Source organism: Lampris incognitus, chromosome 3 (genome assembly GCF_029633865.1).
Source record: "Lampris incognitus isolate fLamInc1 chromosome 3, fLamInc1.hap2, whole genome shotgun sequence".
In the NCBI taxonomy this organism is placed as follows: domain Eukaryota; kingdom Metazoa; phylum Chordata; class Actinopteri; order Lampriformes; family Lampridae; genus Lampris; species Lampris incognitus.
Genome location: NC_079213.1, coordinates 102,580,011 through 102,606,558, shown reverse-complemented (window position 1 = coordinate 102,606,558; position 26,548 = coordinate 102,580,011). Strand labels below are relative to the sequence as shown.

Here is a 26,548-nt window from a genome sequence, read left to right as displayed (position 1 = left end):
ACATTTGTTAAAGCTTTCACAAAAAGAAAAGTTTTAAGAAGAGATTTAAAAGAAGCTAGAGACTTGGTTTGTCTTAGTTCAATAGGAAGAGAGTTCCATAGTATGGGGGTTGTTAACAGCAAAAGCCCGATCACCCTTTGTGACAAACTGAGACCTAGACCTGGGAATATCCAGCAGGGCTCCATCTGTGGATCTTAATGGTCGAGAGGGTGTATACCAGAGAGGGTGTAAACCAGGTCAATAAATCACAAATGTATGTAGGAGCAAGACCATTTAAGGCCTTAAAAATGAGCAATAAGATTTTAAGATCAATATGAAATACAACAGGGAGCCAGTGTAGGGGGGCAAACACAGGATTGATACGGTCATGCCTCTTTGAGTACACAAAAGAAACAAAATTTTGTTTCTTTTGTGTACTCAAGTACATGATAGAAATGACAAAGTGTCTTGATTCTTGATTCTTTGTCTGGTAATAAGCCGAGCAGTGGCATTTTGTACCAACTGTAGATGGTGGAGGGAGCCCTTGCAGTATTGCAGTAGTCAAGCAGAGAATAGATAAAAGCATGTACAACTTTTTGCAGATCGTAAATTGATAAAACTGACCTAATTTTGGAGATTATCTTTAGCTGGAGAAAGCATGACTGAACAACATGTTTGATTTGATTATCAAACCGAGGTTAGCATCAAATATTACCCCAAGATTCCTAGCAGCCTGCTTAAGACTACCTGACAGACCACCAAGATTAATAATAATAATAATAATGGGACGGCATGGTGACGCAGTGGTTGGCATGGTCGCCTCGCAGCAGGAAGGTCCTGGGTTCGAGCCCTGAGGTAGTCCAACCTTGGGGGTCATCCCGGGTTGTCCTGTGTGGAGTTTGCATGTTCTCCTGACCCCGTGTCTGTGTGGGTTTCCTCTGTGGGCTCCGGTTTCCTCCCACAGTCCAAAGACATGTAGGTCAGGTGAATCAGCCATACTAAATTGTCCCTAGGTATGAATGTGTGTGTGTGTGTGTGTGTGTGTGTGTGTGTGTGTGTGTGTGTGTGTGTGTGTGTGTGTGTGTGTGTGTGTGTGTGTGTGTGTGTGTGTGTGTGTGTCAGCCCTGTGTGATAGTCTGGTGGCCTGTCCAGGGTGTCTCCCCGCCTGGCGCCCAATGACTGCTGGGATAGGCTCCAGTATCTCCGTGACCCTGAGAGCAGGATAAGCGGTTCGGAAAATGGATGGATAATAATTATACATTTTATTTGTGGGCGCCTTTCAGAGCACTCAAGGACACCTTACAGAACACAGTTAAAAAAACAAAAACAAAAAACAAGCAGCACTGTATCAGACAGCATAAAATCAAACCAAAGCAGGGTAGACAATAAAAAGTTAATACAACAGATAAGTATAAAATCATCAGCAGTACAAAACTCAATGAAGCGTAGATCAGACTAAATATGCCAGTTTGAAAAGGCACATTTTGAGATGGGATTTGAAAGTTGAAAGAGGGTCAATATCGCAAATGTTTTGTGGGAGAGAGTTCCCTAGGCGGGGGGCAGAATTACTGAAGGCTCTAGACCCCATGTTAGTCAAGCGGGCCAATGGTGTAGTGAGTTGGGTTGGAGAGCAGAAGTGGATCTGAGAGTGCGGGAGGGCGTCTGGATATGAAGGAGTTCAGAAAGATATGAAGGAGCTAGGTTATTAAGGGCCTTAAAGGTGAGAAACAGGATCTTGAAGTCAATACAGTATTTAACAAGGAGCCAATAGAGTTGTTGAAGAACAGGAGTGATATGATCTATGAAAGGAGTTCTGGTAATGATACGGCAGCTGAATTCTGGACCAACTGAAGTTTATGAAGACACTTGAGGGGAAGACCAAAGAGGATAGAATTGCAGTAGTCAATATGGGATGTAACCAGGGTGTGAATGAGTATGGCAGTGCTTTTAGGTGTAAGTGACGGGTGAAGACGATTAATATTGCATAGGTGGAAGTATGCAGACCGAGTAACATTGTTGATGTGAGCTTCGAAAGATAATGTGCTGCCCAAGATGACACCCAGACTCTTAACCTGAGGCGATGGAGGAACTATAGAATTGTCAATAGTTAGAGAAAAACTATCAGGTTTAGCCAAAGTAGATTTAGTACCTACTAGGAGGACCTCGGTTTTATCACTATTAAGTTTGAAGAAGTGGTATGAAAACCAGGATTTAATTTCTAGTAAGCAGTCAGAAAGGGAAGTGGGTGGAAGAGTGGAGTTAGGCTCGGTGGATAGATAAAGCTGTACCAAAAGGGCTGATGGAATTTGGGGGACCGAAAAGAATGACCTCAGGCTTATCATCATTAAATTTAAGAAAGTTTTCAGATATCCAGGATTTAATGTCAGAGAGCCAAGTTGTGAGATTTGCTGGGGCACTAGGATCTGTGGGTTTTAGTGACATGTATAACTGAGTTTCATCAGCATAAAAATGGTAAAACATCGTGATTTTGAATGATCTGGTCAAGGGGCAGCATGTATATAGAAAATAGAAGGGGGCCAAGAACTGAGCCTTGAGAGACACAACTCATCCGAGCCGTCGAGGAAGTAGTTACTCAGAACAACAAAAAAAGTTCTGTTGGTGAGGTGAGAGCATAATAAACTAAGAGCCGAGCCCTTGATGCCAACCCAAGTCTCTTAAGTGATGTAAGAGGATGCTGTGATTGATTGTGTCAAAGGCAGCATGCAAGTCTAAAATTACTAAAATCGAGCAGTCACCTCTGTCTGCAGTCAGCAGTAGGCCATTAGTGACCTTAACTAGAGCTTTCCCGATACTATGAAGTGCTCAAAAACCAGACTGGAAACTTAAAAACACTATTAAGTGTTCGTAAAAGAAATCAATTGAGATGAAATTACTCTCTCCAGAACCTTAGATAAAAAAGACGATTTGGAGATTGGTCTGTAGTTAATTAAGGACTGAGGATCTAAATTAGGTTTCTTCAGCAGTAGGTGAACAATGACATGCTTAAAACTGTCTGTCCAGAGAATCATTAAGAATTTGTAGAAAAATGGGGCTAACAGTTGAAAATACCTCCTTGAGGATCTTAGTGGGGATGATGTCTAAGATGCAGGAGAAGGAGTTCATATTGGAGACTGTACTCCTTAACACTGAAATTGTAATTGGTTGGAACTGGGTGAAAGAGGCAGAATTAACACGGGGAATGGAACAAATCAAGGGTAAGGCTGGATTTGGGCCCTGATATTCTCTACCTTATTTACAAAATGAATGAGAAATTTTTCAGAAAACTCAACATCAGGTTCCAAAAAAGTTGGAGGGACCATTAATAATAGAATCAGTTACCCTAAAGATACCTTTAGGATTGTGGTTTTTTTTTTTTTATCATTTCAGAGAAGCACTGTCCTTGCTAAGTTCCAAAGTGGGTGATGGGCTAGCTTAGAAAGCTACAGTCTGGTCTGGCAGAAGGCTGAGTCTCCAGCTAAGTCACAATTTGCCGGCCAGAGAAGTGGAGGTCATAGAACTTCTTGGCTCCCTTTGGGCAGTTGAAAATGTGGTCCACACGTAGGCAGGTGGGGAACAGGAGAGAAAACTTGACGTGCTTCTCATACAGGGTGTATTTCACGTCTGCAAAGGAGGCTAATTTTTTAGTGACACTGGCAGTCATATCAGGAAAAAAGATGTTGTGCCTGTAGTACTGGAGCCGGTGTTGGTTCCTTTCTCATCTCAGAACACACTCTTTCATGAAAATTGTGAAGTCTGACAATGAACACCCTTGGCCTGGCAACGGTCTCTCCAGCTGAAGTACGGGACAGGCCAATGTGAGGCCCTCTGTTGTGAGTCGGGGGGCAAAAAAATTAAAGCCTAGGATCTCTGCGAAAAAGTCAGCCATGAACGTGACTGGGTCTGCACCTTCCATTTTCTCCAGGATTCCAACCTCACGCAGATTGTTGCACCTAGAACACAATTCCAAATCCTCCACCTGGGCTTTGAGCTGTGTGTTGGCTGACTGCAGACAAGAAAAAGTATCCTCCAGGGCTATAATCCAGTGACTGTGATCTGACAGTGGTGTATCCATATCTGCCAGCTTCTGGATGTGGGACTCCGTGGTGGACTTAATCTCCTCCAATGTGGTAGAAAGAGGCTTCAGCGCCTCATCGATAGTTGTTTTAAGTGTCAAAGTTAGAGTACTAGTCAGGTCGGCAATCAGTTCTGAGCGGGGTTTGTCCAGGTCCGGTGGTAGATCAGTGCCATTACAGTCCAGTAGTATGGTTGCTGCTTTGCCAGACAAGCTTTTTGTAGGTTGGTGTTTGAGACAGTTCGCCATAATGGTTGAAGACACGAATATAAACCTTTGTCCAGAGTCGGTAATGTTCAGAATCAGAGTACGAGGTGCAATTTAAAATAAAGGCCTCATTTAGTAAAAATAATAGTAAAAGCCTCGGGAGCCTCTCAGGCTGTGTCATCCCCACTCAGATGCTAACCAGAAGTCCATGGGTTTGGGGAAGCTTACTAGAAAATATCAAAGCCCAAAAATGAAATAGTGCAATAGTATAGCCTACGCAAAATTTTGAGGTTTGCGGGTCGGGTTTGGGTGGTCAATCAACACATTTTAGCCTGCCGGGTGGTTCGGATTGGCTCTCATAATGGTTTGGGTGGGTGCGGGTATTAAGAAACCCTGACCTGCACATCACTAATGGACACCACCATCACTGTCCTCTACATCTTACACCCGTTTTTATCCTTTAAAAATTATCCACACCACATGCGATTTCCATATAAGACAATAGTCAACATAAACAGTAGTTGTGAAGGTTGTTAATAATAGATGACAGGAGGAGTAGGAGACTTTCAGAATAGTTACAACACTTAATTCTTCTTCAACTGTGTTTTTGGCTGCAGACTATGGACTCACCACCTACAGAAAGGAGGACTTTGAGGTAATGAGCAATGGCTTCCCTTGTGGAGATATATACCGGATCTACTGTGCTCCAGAGGTCCTACTAGGAAGCAGCTCCAACCTGACACCAGCAGTAGACATCTACAGGTGTTTGCCATGTTTCTTTTTTTTTGTTTTAATCTTGTGTGACTGGGCCTTGTTGGATTTGTCATCTCCTCAGCTAAGCCACCATATTTTAATCAACAGGCAATCTTTCACTTACAAAAATCAATATTTCACCAGAATTTTTTTTTTACAGTTTTATTTATCTCATCTCATCTTCAGCCGCTTTTCCGGGGTCGGGTCGCGGTGGCAGCAAGCTAAGTAGGGCACTCCAGATGTCCCTCTCCCCAGCAACGCCCTCTAGCTTCTCCTGGGGGATCCCAAGGCGTTCCCAGGCCAGATTGGACATGTAGTCCCTCCAGCGCGTTCTGGGTCTACCCCGGGGTCTCCTCCCAGTTGGCCATGCCCGGTAAACCTCCAAAGGAAGACTCCCAAGAGGCATCCTAATCAGATGCCCGAACCATCTCAACTGGCTCCTTTCGATGCGAAGGAGCAGCGGCTCTATTCAAAGCTCCCTCCGGATGTCCGAGCTGCTCATTCTATCTCTAAGGCTGAGCCCAGACACCCTACGGAGGAAATTCATTTCAGCTGCTTGTATCCGCGATGTCACCCTTTTGGTCAGTACCCAAAGCTCATGACCATAGGTGAGGATTGGAACGAAGATTGACTGGTAAATTGAGAGCTTTGCCTCCCGGCTCAGCTCCTTCTTCGCCACAACGGTCCGGTATAACGTCCGCATTACTGCTGATGCTGCACCAATCCGCCTGTCAGTCTCCTACCCTCACTTGTGAACAAGACCCCGAGATACTTGTCAATCCTTGTGTACTATATATCTGAAGATTGTTGTGTTGTAGTGTTGTTATTCTTAGGAACACAGAGAGCCACAAAACCGGAGTCAAATTCCATTTATGTGCAAACCTACATGGCCAATAAACATGTTTCTGATTCTGATATCGGCGGCACGGTGGCACAGTGGTTAGCACGGTCGCCTCACAGCAAGAAGGTCCTGGGTTTGAGCCCCAGGGTAGTCCAACCTTGGTGGATCATCCCGGATCGTCTTCTTGTGTGGAGTTTGCATGTTCTCCCCGTGTCTGCATGGGTTTCCTCCGGGGGCTCCGGTTTCCTCCCACAGTCCAAAGACATGTCAGTCAGGTGAATTGGTCATACTAAAAAAAAAAGTTCCTGGGTATGAATGGGTGTTTGTGTGTGTGTGTGTGTGTGTGTGTGTGTGTGTGTGTGTGTGTGTGTGTGTGTGTGTGTGTGTGTGTGTGTGTGTGTGTGTGTGTGTGTGGACCCTGTGTGTGGACCCTGTGTGATGGCCTGGCGGCCTGTCCAGGTTGTCTCCCTGCCTGCCACCCAATGACTGCTGGGATAGGCTCCAGCACCCCCGTGACCCTGAGAGCAGGATAAGCAGTTCAGATAATGGATGGATGGATTCTGATATCCACATTGATGACACTGACTGTAAATCTGCTATAGAATTCCTGAAACTGCTACAATGCTTCAACTTTCCCACTCACAACTATGGTCACATCCTGGATTTGGTCTGCTCCACTGGTCTCGCAATATATCAACTCTCCAGCCTCAACCTCAGTATCTCTGACCACTTGGCAATCACCATGGATATTAACATCCCTATCCCCATCCCCATCCCTGAAGTCCTTCAGAAATCTCAAATTTACCCCCACCCCCAGCTCTTCCAGTAAAATGTCTGCCTCCCCTCCCCCGCTGTCCCATAATCTCTCCGATCTTGTCAAGTATTACAATGACACACTCTCCTCCTGTCTTGATCAGCTGGCCCCCATTAAAACCAAAATAGTAATTCACACACTCAGCTCCCTGGTATACTCCTGAACTCTATCAAATGAAATCCTGTAAGTGCCAGCTTGAAAGACTCTCCAAGAAAACTGGTTTAACAGTGCATCTCCAAGCCTACAGACTACATTCGACAATACAAAGAACCTTTTTCTTCACAGCTCGGTCCACCTACATGCTTCATATACTCTGGCTCCACCAACCGCAAAGCTCTCTTTTCCACAATAAACAAACTTATCAAACCCAGTGACAATACCTCCAGTTCCTTCACAGTTAACAAGTGCAACTCTTTCCTTTCCAAAATTAAATGGACACTATCTACAGCAACCTGACCACCTCCCCTCACCCTCTCTACCTCTCCCCCCATCCCTACCCCCCCTTTTACCACTCAGCCCCTATCAAGGTTTCCCCGTTTCCCCAATGGGAGAATCAAAACTTATGGTGGGAATGAGAAGCTCCACTTGTCTTCTGGATCCCATCCCATCCAGTCTTGTTAAGGACTGTCTCCCAACTATCTCCTCACCCATCACAGAAATCATTACCTCCTCCTTCAGCTCTGGTTCAGTCCCCCATGCACTTAAACTGGCTGCTGTCACCACCATCCTCAAAAAACCTGGACTCAACCTCAATATCATGAGCAACTTCTGGCCCATCTCCAGTCTCCCCTATCTGTCAAAAATACTGGAACGTGTTTTCACCTCCCAACTCAAGGCTCACCTAATCGCCAATGACCTATTCAAACCATTTCAATCTAGTTTCCGCTCACAGCACAGCACAGAAACAGCCGTTCTTAAAGTCACCAATGACCTCCTCCTCTCCTCAGACTCTGGCCATCTCAGCATTCTCATCCTCCATGACCTCACTGTAGCTTTCAACACCATTAACCACACCATTCTTCTCCCCTGCCTTGAATCCTCCTTCAACATCACCAGTACTGCCCTCTCCTGGCTAAAGTCATATCTCACAAACTGCTCTACATCTCCATCCATCACCACTACAATTTACTGTAGTCTAACTGCCTCACTGAGATTAAATCATGGATGCAATCCAACTTCCTCAAACAAAATTGTGATAAATCTGACATGATCATCATCGATCCCAAATCCCTTACCAAAACCACTCACACCTTTTGCCTCACCATCGATAACACCACTCTGTCTCCCTCCCCACTCATACATAACCTCAGAATCATTTTCAAAAGCAACTACTCCTTTGAACACCACATCAATCAAATCACCAGAACTGCCTTTTCCACGTAAAGAACACAGCTTGTCTCCGCTCATCACTCTCACTCTCTACCTCCGAAACTTTAATTCATGCCTTCATCACATCCAAAATTGACTACTGCAATAGCATACTCTATGGCTCATCATCCAAAGTCCTAAACAAATTGCAGTACATCCAGAATTCTGGTGCCCACCCAGTAACCCACTCTGGCTCCCATTACCATATCAGCCCTGCTCTCCAGAACCTCCGCTAGTTCCCTGCCCTACAATGGATCAAATTCAAAGTCCTTCTCCTCAATCTCAAAGCCCTCCATAACCAGTACCCCTCCTATCTCACTGACCTGGTCCACTACCATACTCCTTCCCCAGATGACCTGATTCAACCTTCTTTGATTTTCTTACCTGGATTATTGAGCATGCATCAAGACACTCCTTCCCATAGCCTTCGTGCCTCCGATACCAAATAGCCTTCGTGCCTCCGATACCAACCTCCTGTCTCCATCACACAGGACCAAGCTCCAGACCTGGGGTGGCAGAGCCATAGCTCATAGCTATCCCCTTTCTCTGGAACTCCCTCCCCAAACAAATCAGAGACTACAACAATCTGTCCACGTTCAAATCATTAATCAAAACTCACCTTTTCAGAATTGCTTTTAATGTATGATTAGTGTTGTTACATGTTTTTGCTGTGTTGCTTTTATTTTTATTTTATCTTACGTAAAGCATCTTTGTGTACCTTGAAAAGTGCTGTACAAATAAATTATATTGTTATTATTATTAATAATATGTAAGAAATATGTAGGAGTGGTGCAGGATATGTTTGAGGGTAGTGTGACAGTGGTGAGGTGTGCAGTAGGAATAACGTATGGTTTCAAGGTGGAGGTAGGATTACATCAAGGATCGGCTCTGAGCCCTTTCTTGTTTGCATGGTGATGGGCAGGTTGACGGATGAGATCAGATGAGAATTTCTGTGGACTACGATATTTGCGGATGATATTGTGATCTGTAGCGAGAATAGGGAGCAGGTTGAGGAGAGCCTGGAGAGGTGGAGGTATGCACTGGAGAGAAGAGGATTGAAAGTCAGTTGGAGTAAGACGGAATACATATGCGTGAACAAGAGGGAGGACAGTGGAATGGTGAGGATGCATGGAGGTGATGACGGTGGATGAATTTAAATACTTGGGGTCAACTGTTCAAAGTAATGGGGCGTGCGAAAGAGAGGTGAAGAAGAGAGTACAAGCAGGGTTGAGTGGGTGGAGAAGAGTGTCAGGAGTGATTTGTGACAGAAGGCCACCAGCAAGAGTTAAAGGGAAGGTTTACAAGATGGTAGTGAGACCAGCTATGTTATATGGTTTGGAGGCGGTGGCGCTGAGGAAAAGACAGGAGGTGGAGCTGGAGGCGGCAGTGTTGAAGATGCTAAGATGTTCATTGGGAGTAACGAAGAAGGACAAGATTAGGAACGATTATATTAGAGGGCAGCTGAGGTTGGACGGTTTGTAGACAAAGTAAAAGAGGCAAGATTGAGATGGTTTGGACATGTGTGGAGAAGAGATGCTGGGTATATTGGGAGAAAGATGCTGAATATGGAGCTGCCAGAGAAGAGGAAAAGAGGAAGGCCAAAGAGGAGGTGGTGAGGGATGTGGTAAGGGAGGACATGCAGGTGGTTGGTGTGACAGAGGAAGATGCAGAGGACAGGAAGAGATGGAAACGGATGATCCGCTGTGGCGACCCCTAACGGGGGCAGTAGAAAGTGGTAGTAGTAGTAGTATTATTATAATTATTTTACAAGAAACACACATGAATTTTTTAGTATAATGTAAATGAGAGCAGAATAGACATTTAGATAAAATGCACGAGTGAATTATCATAGATTTACCATGAGGGCCAATTCTCAAATGAGGTACTTGAAAGTTGGACTGGAGGGTAAAAAGAAAAGATGAAATGAGATGAAGTTTGATACTGTATCTGCTGTATCTCCCCCAGCTACTCCATGATCCTGGTGGAGATTGCAACCCGCTCCGATCTTGTTTCGGTGAGTGCGATGGGGTCCTCTCTATAGATTCAGGGTCCCATTTATAAGGTTTAATATGGTTGGTTTAGATAAATGGCAGTTTTCCGTCTGGCAGGATCAGCCTGAAGGAGTGAAGATGGACATTATGTGGCGACCCCCGCTGCCTGAACTGAAAACAGGGAAAGCGGACACAGAATGTCCCAATCGAGGAGACTACTGTGAGGTCTGAATGAGATGAATAACTTGATGATGATGATTATAGATGTTTTCCAGCTATTTGTGTAGGTTTTCTCTGGGTACTGCAGTTACCTCACACATACTTCACTGCATTTTAGGTGAATTGGAGTTTCTAAATTACTAATAAGTATAAATAGAGTGTGTGTGTGTGTGTGTGTGTGTGTGTGTGTGTGTGTGTGTGTGTGTGTGTGTGTGTGTGTGTGTGTGTGTGTGTGTTAGGGCTGTCAAATTATGTTCTATTATTCCTTCTAAAAAACCAGGTTGGAACACATTCAAATATATTTTTACACATCATGTTCATAAGAGGACAAACCAATATGAGAGACATAACTACCTGTACAGGTATATTTATTTCAACATAAACATGTCTTCTAAAAGATCTGCATACCTACACATTACAAAATACACAAGTAATGTCCTATACCGTAAAACTTAATTTAAAGTCTATAAACCTCTCTCTCTCGCACTCTCTCGCTTCATCTGTCTATCTCTCTTTGTCTGTCTGTCTGTCTCTCTCGCTCTCTCTGTCTGTCTCTCTGCGTGTCTGTCTCTCTTGGTGTCTTCTGTGTCTGTCTCTGTCTCTCAATGTGTGTCTGTCTCTCTCTCTCTCTGTCTCTCTCTCTTTCTGTGTCTGTCTGTCACTCTCTCTCTCTTACTGTCTCTGTGTCTGTCTGTATCTGTCTGTCTGTCGGTCGGTCGCTCTGTGTGTGTGTGTGTGTGTGTGTGTGTGTGTGTGTGTGTGTGTGTGTGTGTGTGTGTGTGTGTGTGTGTGTGTGTGTGTGTGTGTGTGTGTGTGTATCTGTCGCTCTCTGTCTGTCTCTGTCTCTCTCTCGCTCTGTTTGTCTGTCTGTCTGTCTGTTGGTCACTCTGTTTCTGTGTCTCTCTCTGCGCCGTGTTGATGCTAGAGTGAGAAATGAGAACGAGCTGTCTCTCAACGCGAGATGAACGATTCATAATTGATGTGTTATTCGATAGCCTAATTTTTATACAGATTAGTTAATATTCATACCAGTTTAAATAAAACAATTTCATAGTATTTTTCTATCTTTTCTGAGCAAGCTTTCTGACCAAAATCTGAAAGTATTTTCAAAGGGGGCTTTTTAGGTTGTTCGGAGTGAAAATCACTCTCTCTGTGGCCGAGTCGGGTCGTGAACTGTCTGCCATCTTTACCACACGGTGGTTGTTGAATTATTCGCTCATTTCAGCTTGACCTAAATTTAGTTTTCAAACATGAAAATGACGTTGTGTGACTCCTGTCTGTCATGCAGCATCTTCAGTGCAGCGGCCAAGGCCCTTGTCAGGCAGACAACCACGGTAGTGTTGTCCCCCAAAAATGACTATTAATTTTCGCACTCAGGTATGTTTTTTTTTTTAACAATTCGGTTTTATATTCGAATTTGGAGTATTCATTGACAGCTCCTGTGTGTGTGCGTGCGTGCGTGTGTGTGTGTGTGTGTGTGTGTGTGTGTGTGTCTGTCCTGTGCTGGACTGCTAACCTCTGCAGGGTTTCTCTTTGTCTTCTACCCCAGTGCATGCTGGGATAGACTCCAGACCCCCTGCCACCTTGAATTGGATTTAGGGGTTAGAGTGAATGAATTAGATTAAGTATTAGTGTTGATATTAGCATTAGCGTTAGTATAAGAGTAAGTGTTCATATCAGCACTTATATGTGTACAAGCACTTGTATTATTCTATGTTCTTTGGGGTTGTAAGTTTCTTAATCACTGGCCCTTATAGGCCCCCTAATTCAGTTAGTTTCATTTCTGAGTTTTCTGAGCTTCTATCCATTGTCATGCCTAAGTATGACAGGGTACTTATTCTTGGTGATTTTAATATTCATGTATGTTGTCCTTCCTATTCCCTCACCTCACATTTTCTAGATCGTATAAGACTCTTTTAACCTCATTCAATCTGTTAAAGGGGCCACACATTCCAAAGGTCACATCTTAGACCTTGTATTGATCTGGTTTCTCTCTCCAGTGTCCCCCCCTTTTTCTCCCCAATCGTATCCTCCAAGTTACCCCACTCTTCTGAGCCGCCCCAGTCACTGCTCCACCCCCTCTGCCGATCCGGGGAGGGCTGCAGACTACCACGCCTCCTCTGATACATGTGGAATAGCCAGCCGCTTCTTTTCACCTGACAGTGAGGAGTTTCACGGGGGGGGGGCGTAGTGTGCGGGAGGATCACGCTGTTCCCCCCAGTTCCTCCTCCTCCCTGAACAGGTGCCCCGACTGACCAGAGGAGGCACTAGTGCAGTGACCAGTACACATAACCACTTCCGGCTTCCCACCCACAGACACAGCCAATTGTGTCTGTAGGGATACCCAGCCAAGCCAGAGGTAACACGGGCATTCGAACTGGCCATCCCCGTGTTAGTAGGCAATGGAATAGACCACTGGACACCCCTGCAGTGTCTTAATCTGGTGGATGTGCTTGTATCTGACCATAAAGCTGTTGTTTTTAAAGTTCCACTACAGCTCGCTATTCCTAGTCTCTATCCTAAAACAAGGTCTCGCATTCTCTACACTGGCTCTGCAGTTAAAATTCTTTGATGCTTTTAATTCAGCATCCTTTAATTCCACTATTTCCCCCCTCAATCCAGATGCGCTGTTAAATTCATTCAGTGATCAGTGCCTATCCATCCTCGACCAAATCGCACCATTTCAAAATAGCAAACAAAAATCAAATAACCTCCCCTGGCTGAATGATCACACACGAGCCCTTAAAGACTCTGTAGTAAATCTGAAGGACAATGGAAGGTCAACAAGTCCAAAATAGGACATATAACACCCTTAAAAAGCAAATGTTGGGGCGTCCGGGTCGGGGATGCCTGCAGTTAGTTAGAGTGAAAATGTCACTTGGTTGAGTGATGAAACATATCTGTCAATAAACGTTGTGTCCAAATGAACTGATTCAACCTTTGGTTTTCTTACCTGGATTACTGGTGCTACAGTGGTTAGCATGGTTGCCTCACAGCAAGAAGGTCCTGGGTTCAGGCCCCGGGGTAGTCCAACCTTGGGGGTCGTCCCGGGTCATCCTCTGTGTGGAGTTTACATGTTCTCCCCGTGTCTGCGTGGGTTTCCTCCGGGTGCTCCGGTTTCCTCCCACAGTCCAAAGCCATGTAGGTCAGGTGAATCGGCCATACTATAAATTGTCCCTAGGTATGAATGTGTGTGTGTGTGTGTGTGTGTGTGTGTGTGTGTGTGTGTGTGTGTGTGTGTGTGTGTGTGTGTGTGTGTGTGGGCCCTGTGATGGCCTGGCGGCCTGTCCAGGGTGTCTCCCCGCCTGCCGCCCAGTGACTACTGGGATAGGCTCCAGCATCCCACAACCCCAATTGGGATAAGCGGCTTGGATAATGGATGGCTGGATTATTGAGCATGCATCAAGACAAGTCAGACCATAATCAACACGGTGGCATTTAATATCGAAAGATACATTCAATAGTAAAATTGAGCTGGACACACACACACACACACACACACACACACACACACACACACACACACACACACACACACACACACACACACACTAATTACACCGGTTAGTAATTTAGAAACTTCAAAACTGCTAACGGGAACGTTTTAAGGTAATGAGACAATCTGAGCATTCTGGTTTTTTTGTTTTTTTGTTTTTGCAGCTCATTAAGAAGTGCTGGTCTCACAATGTCACCGCCAGACCCACGTTTGAACAGGTGAAGAAGATGCTGGACAAGATGAACCCGCACAAAGTCAGCCCGGTTGACATGATGATGAACCTGGTAATGCTCAAACAATAAAATAACTGGTATTTTATTTTAAAGACCCCTGTAGGGAAATTCTCTCTTTTCATTTGCTATAGAACAGTGCTCCAGAATTGTAGTTTTAACCCCTTAACCAGTATAGTTTGTATCAAAAGATGTGATAATGTGTAATTATGTAAAATACAACAATTACATCAAAAAGCTTATTATTATATACTGTGTTAATATTCTATTTAGTATAAGCAAAATCCCCAGAGAATGGCAAATGAAACGAGATTAAATATCCTTGAGAGTCATAAGAAGTCATTTGGCTGTTTTAGCAAGAATAGGGTCATATATTAACTATGTGTAAGCTCCTTTATGGTTCGTTATGTATCAGATGGGTAGGAAGCGATTGTGAATTAATTCGAACCGTCCAACAGAATATCCCAGTTCTTGATTACTTCAAGGACCTTTTAAGAATTATCTGCAGTGACTTCTCAGTGCAGTTTTTTGTTTTTCCCCATCAGATGAGGATGACATCATTGCATTTTATTTTGCCTGTAGATGGAGAAGTACAGCAAACATCTGGAGACCATTGTAGCCGAGAGAACTCAGGACCTCCTTCAAGAGAAACAGAAGACCGACCGACTGTTATACAGTAAGTCAGGAAGACGAGGCATAACGAGAGATGCTCTAACAAGGCTGGATTACTGATCACCATGGGGCCCCTAGTGGCCCCCAATATAGTATGTGGGGTACCACATTCACAAATACACAACTTCAGGTGTGGAAAAGGTTCCTGACCCGAGCTTCACACATCCTTTTATAGAGTCCACTGTCATGATTTGCGAAGATTTGGTTGTTACTAGCTATGTTTCCATCTAAAATTCAAGTAATCTTATCTAAAGCCACAAAACCCTGAACGCAGCTTTACGTGTCCTACGTCACGTCCATACTTCAACACTCACCAGAAAAACTGACCAGTTAAGATGAAGAAACAGCTGATCATGTGATTAAATTCTATTCGCATTTCATTTTTTTATTCGACAAAGGTGTTTCCATCACCAATTTACCACATTAACTCTTCATCACCGAAAGCAAAAAGTATCTCAAGGCATCCGGGTGGCATGGCAGTCTATTCCGTTGTCTACTAAGACGGGGATCAGTGGTTCGAACCCCGTGTTACTTCCGGCTTGGTCAGGCGTCCCTAGACACAGTTGGCCATGTCTGGAGGTGGGAAGCTGGATCTGGGTATGTGTCCTGGTCGCTGCACTAGCGCCTCCTCTGGTCGCTCGGGGCCCCTGTGCGGGGGGGGGGGGGACTGGGGGGAATAGCGTGATCCTCCCATGCACTACGTCCCCCTGGTGAAACTCCTCACTGTCCGGTGAAAAGAAGCGGCTGGCGACACCACATGTATCGGAGGAGGCATGTGGTAGTCTGCAGCCCTCCCCGGATCGGCAGAGGGGGTGGAGCAGAGACCGGGACGGCTCGGAAGAGTGGGGTAATTGGCTGGATACAATTGGGGAGAAAAAGGGGAAAAAATCAACAACAAAAAAAAGTATCTCAAGTCAGCGTAAAATCGTTTTTCAAAATTAAGTAATTTTCAAAAATTGAGTTTCAAAAGTCAAATTTCAAAAGTTTTCAAAATTGAGACCCTGACAGCAGGATAAGCGGTTTAGATAATGGATGGATGGAGGGAGTAAGTTTTTATCAAATTCTGCCACTTCCTTCCAGCAGTTCTATTGTGATACTTTATAATACACATAAAAATGCTTTGATGAAAACATGGCTGCAGTTCTATTTTGGCCAGGACCCCAAAATACCATCTCCGCTCTTTCAGGGGCCCCTACAGCAGTAACTGTCTGTCCTCGCTAAGCGTTGTCCTCATGAACGTGTACTCGGCTATACAGACAGCTAAACACTCTCCTAATCAAGCTCCAAGGAACAGACAGATGTGTTAAATTTGGCAGTTTAATCAGGATAAGTGTGAAACTGTGGACAAAGAATGGAGAGATACAAATGAAAATCTTATGCTACTGTACTAAACGACAAAGAACAAATAATGATGCATACGTGTTACTTTTATACCAATAAAAAATGCAACTTACAGATGATGCCATGTATAAGCTATGAAGGAAAGGATTGCGTTGTATTGTAGCGGTAACATGCGGCCGTCTCTGGCCACATCTCGAGAGGACGTGGAGCACTTCCTGTTTCCGGGGTTAACAAAATTAACTACTCAGAACAACCACCAGGGGGGAGCAATCGATACAATATTCTTTAAAAAAGAAGTACAGAATAAGATAAAAAGAAAATTTAAAAAGATTTATGATAGAAGCCTAATTAGATAAAAAATGAATGTTGAAAAGTTGTGATAAAAAATTAGAGGAGTAAGACAGAACTGTCTTAACAATTAAACAACATCCATTTTCTGAACCGCATCTTGCTGTCAGGGTTGCGGGGATGCTGGAGCCTATCCCAGCAGTCATTGGGCGGCAGGCGAGGAGACACCCAGGACAGGCCGCCAGACTGTCACACAGGGCTGACATACACACACACACACACACACACACCCACACACACATTCATACCTACGGACAATTAAGTATGGACGATTCACCTGAGCTACATGTCTTTGTACTGTGGGAGGAAACCGGAGCCCCCCGAGGAAACCCACGCAGACAACATGCAAACTCCGCACAGGACGACCCGGGACGACCCCCAAAGTTGGACTACCCTGGGGCTTGAACCCAGGACCTTCTTACTGTGAGGCGACCGTGCTAACCACTGTGCCACCGTGCCGCCCATTTATTAATTAAACAACAAAATAACACAAAAAATTAATTTTTCTGTTTAGATTACGGAGTGGCTGATGTTAACCGTGTGAGAGCGACGGGCTGTTTTTTTGAGGGGGGGGGCTACTTGCACCGGGGCCCCAATGATGGTTAATCTGGACCTGATCTGACGTCTTCATTGAAGTCCCATCATTTGATAAATATGAGTGATGTCACAGGATGTTGTCCTGCTGACAGACACTAACACTACACACTAACACATGGAAGAAAAAAACAACTGAACTACACAAAGTACAAGATGGCCGCAGTCACATAATAGACACAACGCAAATGTGTAACAACTAATATTGTTATGTTTAATGTGAAAATACTAAATGTAAACGTGCCTTAACAGTTATTGTAAAGAACAGGTTCAATTCATTTCAACTGCAGAAAGTCCTGATGGTTAACCCGACGCTGCCATCTAGTGGTAATAAATCCACACGACATCTGAGATGTAGTACCTAATATTGATTAAATCAAGTCAAGTCAATTTTATTTTTATAGCCCATCCATCCATCCATCCATCCATTATCTGAACCGCTTATCCTGCTCTCAGGGTCGCAGGGATGCTGGAGCCTATTCCAGCAGTCATTGGGCGGCAGGCGGGGAGACACCCTGGACAAGCCGCCAGGCCATCACAGGGCCCGCACACGCACACGCACACACGCGCGCGCACACACACACACACACACACACACACACACACACACACACACACACACACACACACACACACACACACACACATACTACTACTACTACTACTACTTGCAGCTGCTCCCGTTAGGGGTCGCCACAGCGGATCATCCGTTTCCATTTCTTCCTGTCTTCTGCGTCTTCCTCTGTCACACCAGCCACCTGCATGTCTTCCCTCACCACATCCATAAACCTCCTCTTTGGCCTTCCTCTTCTCCTCTTCCCTGGCAGCTCCATATTCAGCATCCTTCTCCCAATATACTCAGCATCTCTCCTCCACACATGTCCAAGCCATCTCAATCTTGCCTCTCTTGCTTTGTCTCCAAACCGTCCAACCTGAGCGGTCCCTCTAATATAATCGTTCCTAATCCTGTCCTTCTTCATTACTTCCAGTGAAAATCTTAGCATCTTCAACTCTGCCACCTCCTGCTCTGCCTCCTGTCTTTTCGTCAGTGCCACTGTCTCCAAACCATATAACATAGCTGGTCTCACAACCATCTTGTAAACTTTCCCTTTAACTCTTGCTGATACCCTTCTGTCGCAAATCACTCCTGACACACTTCTCCACCCACTCCAACCTGCCTGCACTCTCTTTTTCACCTCTCTTCTGCACTCCCCGTTACTTTGGACAGTTGACCCCAAGTATTTAAACTCAAATGCCTTTGTCACCTCCACTCCTTGCATCCTGACCATTCCACTGTCCTCTCTCTCATTCACACATAGGTATTCCGTCTTGCTCCTACTGACTTTCATTCCTCTTCTCTCCAGTGCATACCTCCACCTCTCCAGGCTCTCCTCAACCTGCACCCTACTCTCGCTACAGATCACAATGTCATCCGCGAACATCATCGTCCATGGAGACTCCTGCCTGATCTTGTCTGTCAACCTGTCCATCACCATTGCAAACAAGAAAGGGCCCAGAGCCGGTCCTTGATGTAATCCCACCTCCACCTTGAACCCATCTGTCATTCCAACCGCACACCTCACCATTGTCACACTTCCCTCATACGTATCCTGCACCACTCCTACATACTTCTCTGCAACTCCTGACTTCCTCATACAATACCACACCTCCTCTCTCGGCACTCTGTCATAAGCTTTCTCTAAATCTACAAAGACACAATGCAACTCTTTCTGGCCTTCTCTATACTTCTCAATCAACATTCTCAAAGCAAACATCGCATCTGTGGTGCTCTTTCGTGGCATGAAACCATACTGCTGCTCGCTGATCGTCACCTCTCCTCTTAACCTAGCTTCTATTACTCTTTCCCAAATCTTCATGCTGTGGCTGATCAACTTTATACCTCTGTAGTTGTTACAGTTCTGCACATCGCCCTTGTTCTTGAAAATCGGTACCAGTATGCTTCTTCTCCACTCCTCAGGCATCCTCTCACTTTCCAGGATTGTGTTAAACAATCTAGTTAAAAACTCCACTGCCATCTCTCCTAAACATCTCCATGCCTCCACAGGTATGTCATCAGGACCAACTGCCTTTCCATTCTTCATCTTCTTCATAGCTGCCCTCACTTCCTCCTTGCTAATCCGCTGAACTTCCTGATTCACTATCCCTACATCATCCAACCTTCTCTCTCTCTCATTTTCTTCATTCATCAGCCCCTCAAAGTATTCCTTCCACCTTCTTAGCACACTCTCCTCGCTTGTCAGCACATTTCCATCTCTATCCTTGATCGCCCTAACTTGCTGCACATCCTTTGCAGCTTGGTCCCTTTGTCTAGCCAATCGGTACAAGTCCTTTTCTCCTTCCTTAGTGTCTAATCTGTCATACAACTCACCATACGCCTTTTCCTTTGCCTTTGCCACCTCTCTCTTTGCTTTACGCTGCATCTCCTTGTACTCCTGTCTACTTTCTTCATCTCTCTGACTATCCCACTTCTTCTTTGCCAACCTTTTCCTCTGTATAATTTGCTGTACTTCCTCATTCCACCACCAAGTCTCCTTGGGTTCCTTCCTCTGTCCTGATGACACACCAAGTACCTTCCTAGCTGTCTCCCTCACTATTTCTGCAGTGGTTTTCCAGCCATCCGGCAACTCTTCACTACCACCCAGTGCCTGTCTTAAACTCCTGCCTGAACTCCACACAACAGTCTTCCTTCTTCAACTTCCACCATTTGATCTTCGGCTGTGTCTTCACTCGCTTCCTCTTCTTGGTCTCCAAAGTCATCCTACAGACCACCATCCGATGCTGCCTAGCTACGCTCTCCCCTGTCACCACCTTGCAGTCTCCAATCCCTTTTAGATGGCGCCTTCTACATAAGATATAGTCCACCTGTGTGCACTTTCCTCCACTCTTGTATGTCACCCTGTGTTCCTCCCTCTTCTTGAAATATGTATTCACCACAGCCATTTCCATCCTTTTCGCAAAATCGACCACCATCTATCCTTCCACATTTCTCTTCTTGACTCCATACCTTCCCATCACCTCTGTTCCCTTCACCAACATGTCCATTGAAGTCCACTCCAATCACCACTCTCTCCGCCTTGGGTACCCTCTCCACCATGTCGTCCAACTCACTCCAGAATTCTTCTTTTTCATCCATCTCACACCCAACTTGCGGGGCATATGCGCTGATAACATTCAGCAATAAACCTTCAATTTCCAGCTTCATACTCATCACTCTGTCTGACACTCTCTTCACCTCCAGCACGCTCTTGACATACTCTTCCTTCAGAATTACCCCTACCCCATTACTCCTCCCATTCACACCATGGTAGAAGAGTTTGAACCCACCTCCGATACTCCTGGCCTTACTCCCCTTCCACCTGGTCTCTTGCACACACAGTATGCCTACCTTTCTTCTTTCCATCATGTCAGCCAGCTCTCTCCCTTTGCCAGTCATAGTGCCAACATTCGAAGTTCCAACTCTCACCTCCACATGCCTACCCTTGCTCCTCTCTAGCTGCCTCTGGACATGCTTTCCCCCTCTCCTTCTCCTTCGCCCAACAGTAGCATAGTTTCCACCGACACCCTGCTGGTTAACAGTACCGGTGGCGGTCGTTGGTAACCCGGGCCTCGACCGATCCGGTATGTAAGTCTTATTTATGATCCGCATATTTGATTTGGCAAAGATTTTACGCCGTATGCCCTTCCTGACTTAACCCTCCCCATTTGTCCAGGCTTGGGACCGGCACTAAGGATGTACTGGCTTGTGCATCCTCAGTGGCTGGGTTACACACACAGACACACAATATCACAAATTACAAAGTTGCCTCAGTGGGCTTAACAGCAACACAACATCCTGTCCTTAGACCCTCTCATCGGCTAAGGAACAACTCCCTAAAAAAAAAAAAACTTGGGTAACAGTGAGAAAAAAATAGGAAGAAACCTCAGGGAGAGCAAGAGGAGGGATCTCTCCCCCAAGAACGGACAACGTGCAGTGGATGTTGTGTTTACACAATTTACACAACTTAACCTTTTTTTTTCCTCCCCCTTTTTCTCCCCGGCTAATTACCCCACTCCTCTGAGTCGTCCCAGTCGCTGCTCCACCCCCTCTGCTGACCTGGGGAGGGCTGCAGACTACCACATGTCTCCTCCGATACACGTGGAGTCGCCAGCCGCTTCTTTTCACCTGACACTGAGGAGTTTCGCCAGGGGGACGTAGTGCATGGGAGGATCACGCTATTCCCCCCAGTTCCCCCTCCCCCCCAAACAGGTGCCCCGACCGAACAGAGGAGGCGCTAGTGCAGTGACCAGGGCACATACCCACATCCGGCTTTACACCTGCAGACACGGTCAATTGTGTCTGTAGGGACGCCCAACCAAGCCGGAGGTAACACGAGGATTCGAACTGGTGATCCCTGTGTTGATAGGCAACGGAATAGACCGCTATGCTACCCGGATGGCCCATATTGATTAACATTTTTCCACAAACAGGTTAATCAATGTTTAACCTATTAAACATTGATTAACCTGTTTAATTTATTGATAGTGTTGTGCTGCTTCTGTGACTACTTATATAAAATCTAGGCTATATTGGTTTTCTGTCAGGACATGCTGAAACTTCGAACTGAACTACAAGAAAGTTTTACTTTCTTGTAGTTCAGTTCAGTTCTTGAACAAGAATAGTGCCTTGTACAAGGCATTGGTCTTGTACAAGGCACTTAGATGTGGTTGCTGAGTGTGTACATGATAACCAATACAGAAAGTAAAATAAATAACGAATTATATACATGTATTACATTTGTTTGTATGAAGAGTGCTATGCAAATAACGTCTGATTGACTGATTGATTAATGTGTAGATGGCCATAACTTCTGTCTGATAAAAAAAAAATTTAACACCAGGTCTTCAGATTACATCATATTGCATAATGTTGACATTCTTACTATTACTTTCAGTGACTTCTAGTACAACTGCAAATCATTATGAAATACTTTGCAAACATCGATTGATCATCATTTCTCCTTTGACGTCTGTGTCCAGGGATGTTACCAAAGCCGGTGGCTGACGATCTCCGCCAAGGCCGCACGGCTGAGGCTCAGAGTTACTCCAATGCCACAGTCTACTTCAGGTACGTCTGTAAGATCACCGTGTCCTGCTATGTTTTCGTTACAGGTTTGAAATTCAGTTTCCAGTGGTTGTTTTGCCTGGTTATGGATTCCTTTGAAATTCTCTCACGAATGTTTTACTGGGAGAGATATTCTTACTTCATATATTCTTCTGCCGCTCCTTCTTATTACGCCAGTTTTTCCTAGCGCTAACTCCGTCCACATGACGCAAGATAGAACAACAGTTTTGACTTTACATTCTAAATCACAGCAATATCTATGGAGCTATCGTTGCTGGATTTAAAAAAATTATAGCAACTGGAGAAATTAAAGTGTAAAAACTTATAAAAGGCTCATGTTTCTAAATGGGGCAGTACATCAACAAGAAGCGGCTGGCGACTCCACATGTATTGGAGGAGGCATGTGGTAGTCTGCTGCCCTCCCCAGATAAGCAGAGGGGGTGGAGCAGCAACTGGAACAGCTCAGAAGAGTAGGGTAATTGGCCAAGTAAAATTGGGGGGAAAAAGGGGGAAAATTCCACAAAAAAAAAAGAAAGAAAAATAATTGTCTCAATAATGTTGAATTGAGATGATTGATATTGTATAACTGTCTGTCTCTAGTGATATTGTAGGCTTTACTCAGCTCTCTGGGGCGAGCACGCCTCACCAAGTGGTGGACTTTCTCAACCAGCTCTACACCACCTTCGACGATATCATTGACAACTACGACGTCTACAAAGTGGAGACCATTGGGGATGCCTGTGAGTATGAATGGAAAAATGCAGTTTACCATTAAACTACACATGCACTACTTCTATGCAGTTTGCATCAGTTTTAAGTAACGTTGTTGGATGTGTTTTCTGTTCTGTTTTATCTGTCTCACTTTTGCTACTTGTTGTGCTAGTCTTACTTTTTATGCTCATTTGTACTTCTAATTGTGATTTTTTTTCCCCCATTTCTCTTTGTTTTGATTATTATTGACTGTTAAGTAGCCTATTATTACTATTATTATTATTATTGGGTAGGATATTGACACTTATAGTTTTAATTTTAACTGATATTGTGGGATTCTACGTATTATATATATATACACTATATATATATATATATAGTGCATCCGGAAAGTATTCACACCCCTTCACTTTCCCCACATTTTATGTTACAGCCTTATTCCAAAATGGATTAAATTCCTTTTTTTCTCATCAATCTACACACATTACCCCATAATGACAAAGTGAAAAAGGTTTTGTAGACATTTTTGCAAATTTATTAAAAATAAAAAGTTGAAATATTGCATGTACATAAGTATTCACACCCTTTGCTATGACACTCAAAATTGAGCTCAGGTTCATCCTGTTTCCACTGATCATCCTTGAGATGTTTCTACATCTTGATTGGAGTCCACCTATAGTAAATTCGATTGATCGGACATGATTTGGAAAGGCACACGCCTGTCTATATAAGGTCCCACTGTTGACAGTGCATGTCAGAGCAGAAACCAAGCCATGAAGTCAAAGGAATTGTCTGTGGACCTCCGAGACAGGATTGTATCGAGGCACAGATCTGGGGAAGGGTACAAAAAAAATGTCTACAGCTTTGAAGGTCCCAAAGAGCACAGTGGTCTCCATCATTCATAAATGGAAGAAGTTTGGATCCACCAGGACTCTTCCTAGAGCTGGCCGCCCAGCAAAACTGAGCAATCGGGGGAGAAGAGCCTTGGTCAGGGAGGTGACCAAGAACCCGATGGTCACTCTGACAGAGCTCCAGCGTTCCTCTGTGGAGACGGGAGAACCTTCCAGAAGGACAACCATCTCTGCAGCACACCACCAATCAGGCCTTTATGGTAGAGTGACCAGACGGAAGCCTCTGCTCAGTAAAAGGCACATGACAGCCCACTTGGAGTTTGCCAGAAAGCACCTAAAGGACTCTTAAGACCATGAGAAACAAGATTCTCTGGTCTGATGAAACCAAGATTGAACTCTTTGGCCTGAATGTCAAACGTCACGTCTGGAGGAAACCAGGCACCTCTCATCACCTTGCTAATACCATCCCTACAGTGAAGCACGGTGGTGGCAGCATCATGCTGTGGGGATGTTTTTCAGCGGCAGGAACTGGGAGACTTGTCAGGATCGAGAGAAAGATGAATGGAGCAAAGTACAGAGAGATCCTTGATGTATACCTGCTCCAGAGCGCTCAGGACCTCAGACTGGGGCGAAGGTTTACCTTTCAACACGACAACGACCCTAAGCACAGCCAAGACAACGAAGGAGTGGCTTCGGGACAAGTCTGTGAATGTCCTTGAGTGGCCCAGCCAGAGCCCAGACTTGAACCCCGTTGAACATCTCTGGAAAGATCTGAAAATAGCTGTGCAGCGACGCTTCCCATCTAACCTTAGAGAGCTCGAGCTCGAGAGGATCTGCAGAGAAGAATGGGAGAAATACCCCAAATATAGGTGTGCCAAGCTTGTAGCTTCGTACCCAAGAAGACTTGAGGCTGTCGCTGTCAAAGGTGCCTCAACCAAGTACTGAGTAAAGGGTGTGAATACTTATGTACATGCAATATTTCAGTTTTTTATTTTTAATAAATTTGCAAAAATTTCTACAAAACCTTTTTCGCTTTGTCATTATGGGGTATTGTATGTAGATTGATGAGGAAAAAAAAGGAATTTAATCCATTTTGGAATAAGGCTGTAACGTAACAAAATGTGGGGAAAGTGAAGGGGTGTGAATACTTTCCGGATGCACTGTATATATATATATATATATATATATATATATATATATATATATATATATATCTCCGGGGTGTCTCCCGCCTGCTGCCCAATGGCTGCTGGGATAGGCTCCAGCATCCCGTGACCCGAATTCGGATAAGTGACTTAACCTGACTCACAGGTTGTCTCTCTCTCTCTCTCTTACATAGTCCCGACCCACTAACCCTTGACCCAGCAACAGTATACCACCCCCCCAGAACTGCAAAACATCTCCCAACCAACTATGTACAACTAATATTGATACTCCCCTGGTGAACCTGAACACACACACACACATATTCATTCATGGGGGTAGCCTGGGAATCGTCGCCACAGCTGGGACGCGAGCCTGTATCTCCCGCACCGCGGGCAACAACGTTAACCAGTCGACTAAAGGGTCCGGCTAACGTGTCTACTTATCCATGCATGTTACAATATATTTACAATAAGTAGCTTGTAAAGCAATTGTCACTATAGTTTTTGTCTCTTGCACATTTTTTTCGTTTGCACAGTTCAGTGGCATTGATCTTATTCAATCTTTTCTTAGAAGTGATAAAAAGTGATATACATTGCTAAAAAGACAGAATGTAAAAAAGGGCCTATAAACCAGTAAAAAAAGAAAAACCCACAGTTACAAGCAAAAACACAACTGAAATGTAAATGAGATCAATAATTGATTCTCTCTCCCTGTCTGTGTGTTTTGTCTATGATTCGTTGTGGACACATTTCCACCTGGCGGTTAATAATGACCATCCAGACATGGTGGTCTCTGGGGTTCCCAATGAGAACGGCATCAGTCACGCAGGAGAGATTGCCAGCATGGCCTTGGATCTGGTCAGCGTGTGTCACACATTTAAGATCCCCCACAAACCCAGCACACAACTGAGGATACGTGCCGGTATTCACTCAGGTGTGTTTCCTGCAATCCTCATCCCTCACCTCTTTAAATCTAACCTTTCTATCAGTCATGTCTCAGTAATCATTCGTTTTTCTGTAACAGTTTTAGATGATTGAATTATTCAGTTAAAGTCAATTTAGAGCTGAGGCAAGAACATTTTATCACCAAATATGAGTATGTACATGTTAGCTTCAGCTAGGCTACAGTGTGCTAGCTAGCTAGGCGGCTATGTAGGAACCGCACGGGGACGAGAAGAACAGTGTGCGACTGCAGAGGAACCTCGCGATCAGATGGCTACGTTTGGAACTATCGGTGAATTTGTGGGGGCAACGAGGACTGGACGGCATATGAGGAAAGGTTGAGCCACTTTTTCCTTGCTAATGGAATTGCTGAGGAGGCTAAGCAGTGCTAGCCACACCACGGAAACCGGGGGAAATTCCATACGATGACTTGATCAAGCTCATGAGGAACCACCACAATCTGAAACCTTCTGTGATAGTCCAACGGTTTAAATTTCACAGCCTTTTCAGGAAGCCAGGTCAGTCTATAGCCAACTTTGTAGCCGAGCAGAGGCAATTGTCAAGAGCATTGTGATTTCGGGGTAATATTGGATGACATGCTCCATGATAGACTGGTAATGTGGCATTAATAATGATGCCATACAACGCCGCCTACTGGGGGAAAGCCCACCGTTAACTTTCAAGAAAGCCCTTGAGATTTCCCAAGGTATGGAGACGGCTGCCAGTAATCCCAAAGAAATCCAGAAGGGAAATTGGGGGGGGGTCACAGATGGCAACAGTGCACCAGGTCAGGAGAGAGACTGGTAAACATTTGAAGCGGGTGGAATGTTTTCTGCAAGGAGGGACACACTA

At 44.8% G+C, this 26,548-nt stretch overlaps 1 protein-coding gene across 1 annotated transcript in view; it reads left to right on the top strand.

Annotated features, from left to right (window-relative positions):
- Positions 1 to 26,548, top strand: part of LOC130109931 (atrial natriuretic peptide receptor 2-like) — an 87,478-nt gene that overhangs the window by 38,145 nt on the left and 22,785 nt on the right. Inside the window, exons 13-19 of the mRNA XM_056276894.1 lie at positions 4,876 to 5,020; positions 10,000 to 10,048; positions 13,905 to 14,024; positions 14,553 to 14,646; positions 21,963 to 22,050; positions 22,648 to 22,787; positions 25,536 to 25,688. Of these exons, the coding sequence (XP_056132869.1) occupies positions 4,876 to 5,020; positions 10,000 to 10,048; positions 13,905 to 14,024; positions 14,553 to 14,646; positions 21,963 to 22,050; positions 22,648 to 22,787; positions 25,536 to 25,688 (789 nt within the window). The remainder of the gene's footprint in view (positions 1 to 4,875; positions 5,021 to 9,999; positions 10,049 to 13,904; positions 14,025 to 14,552; positions 14,647 to 21,962; positions 22,051 to 22,647; positions 22,788 to 25,535; positions 25,689 to 26,548) is intronic.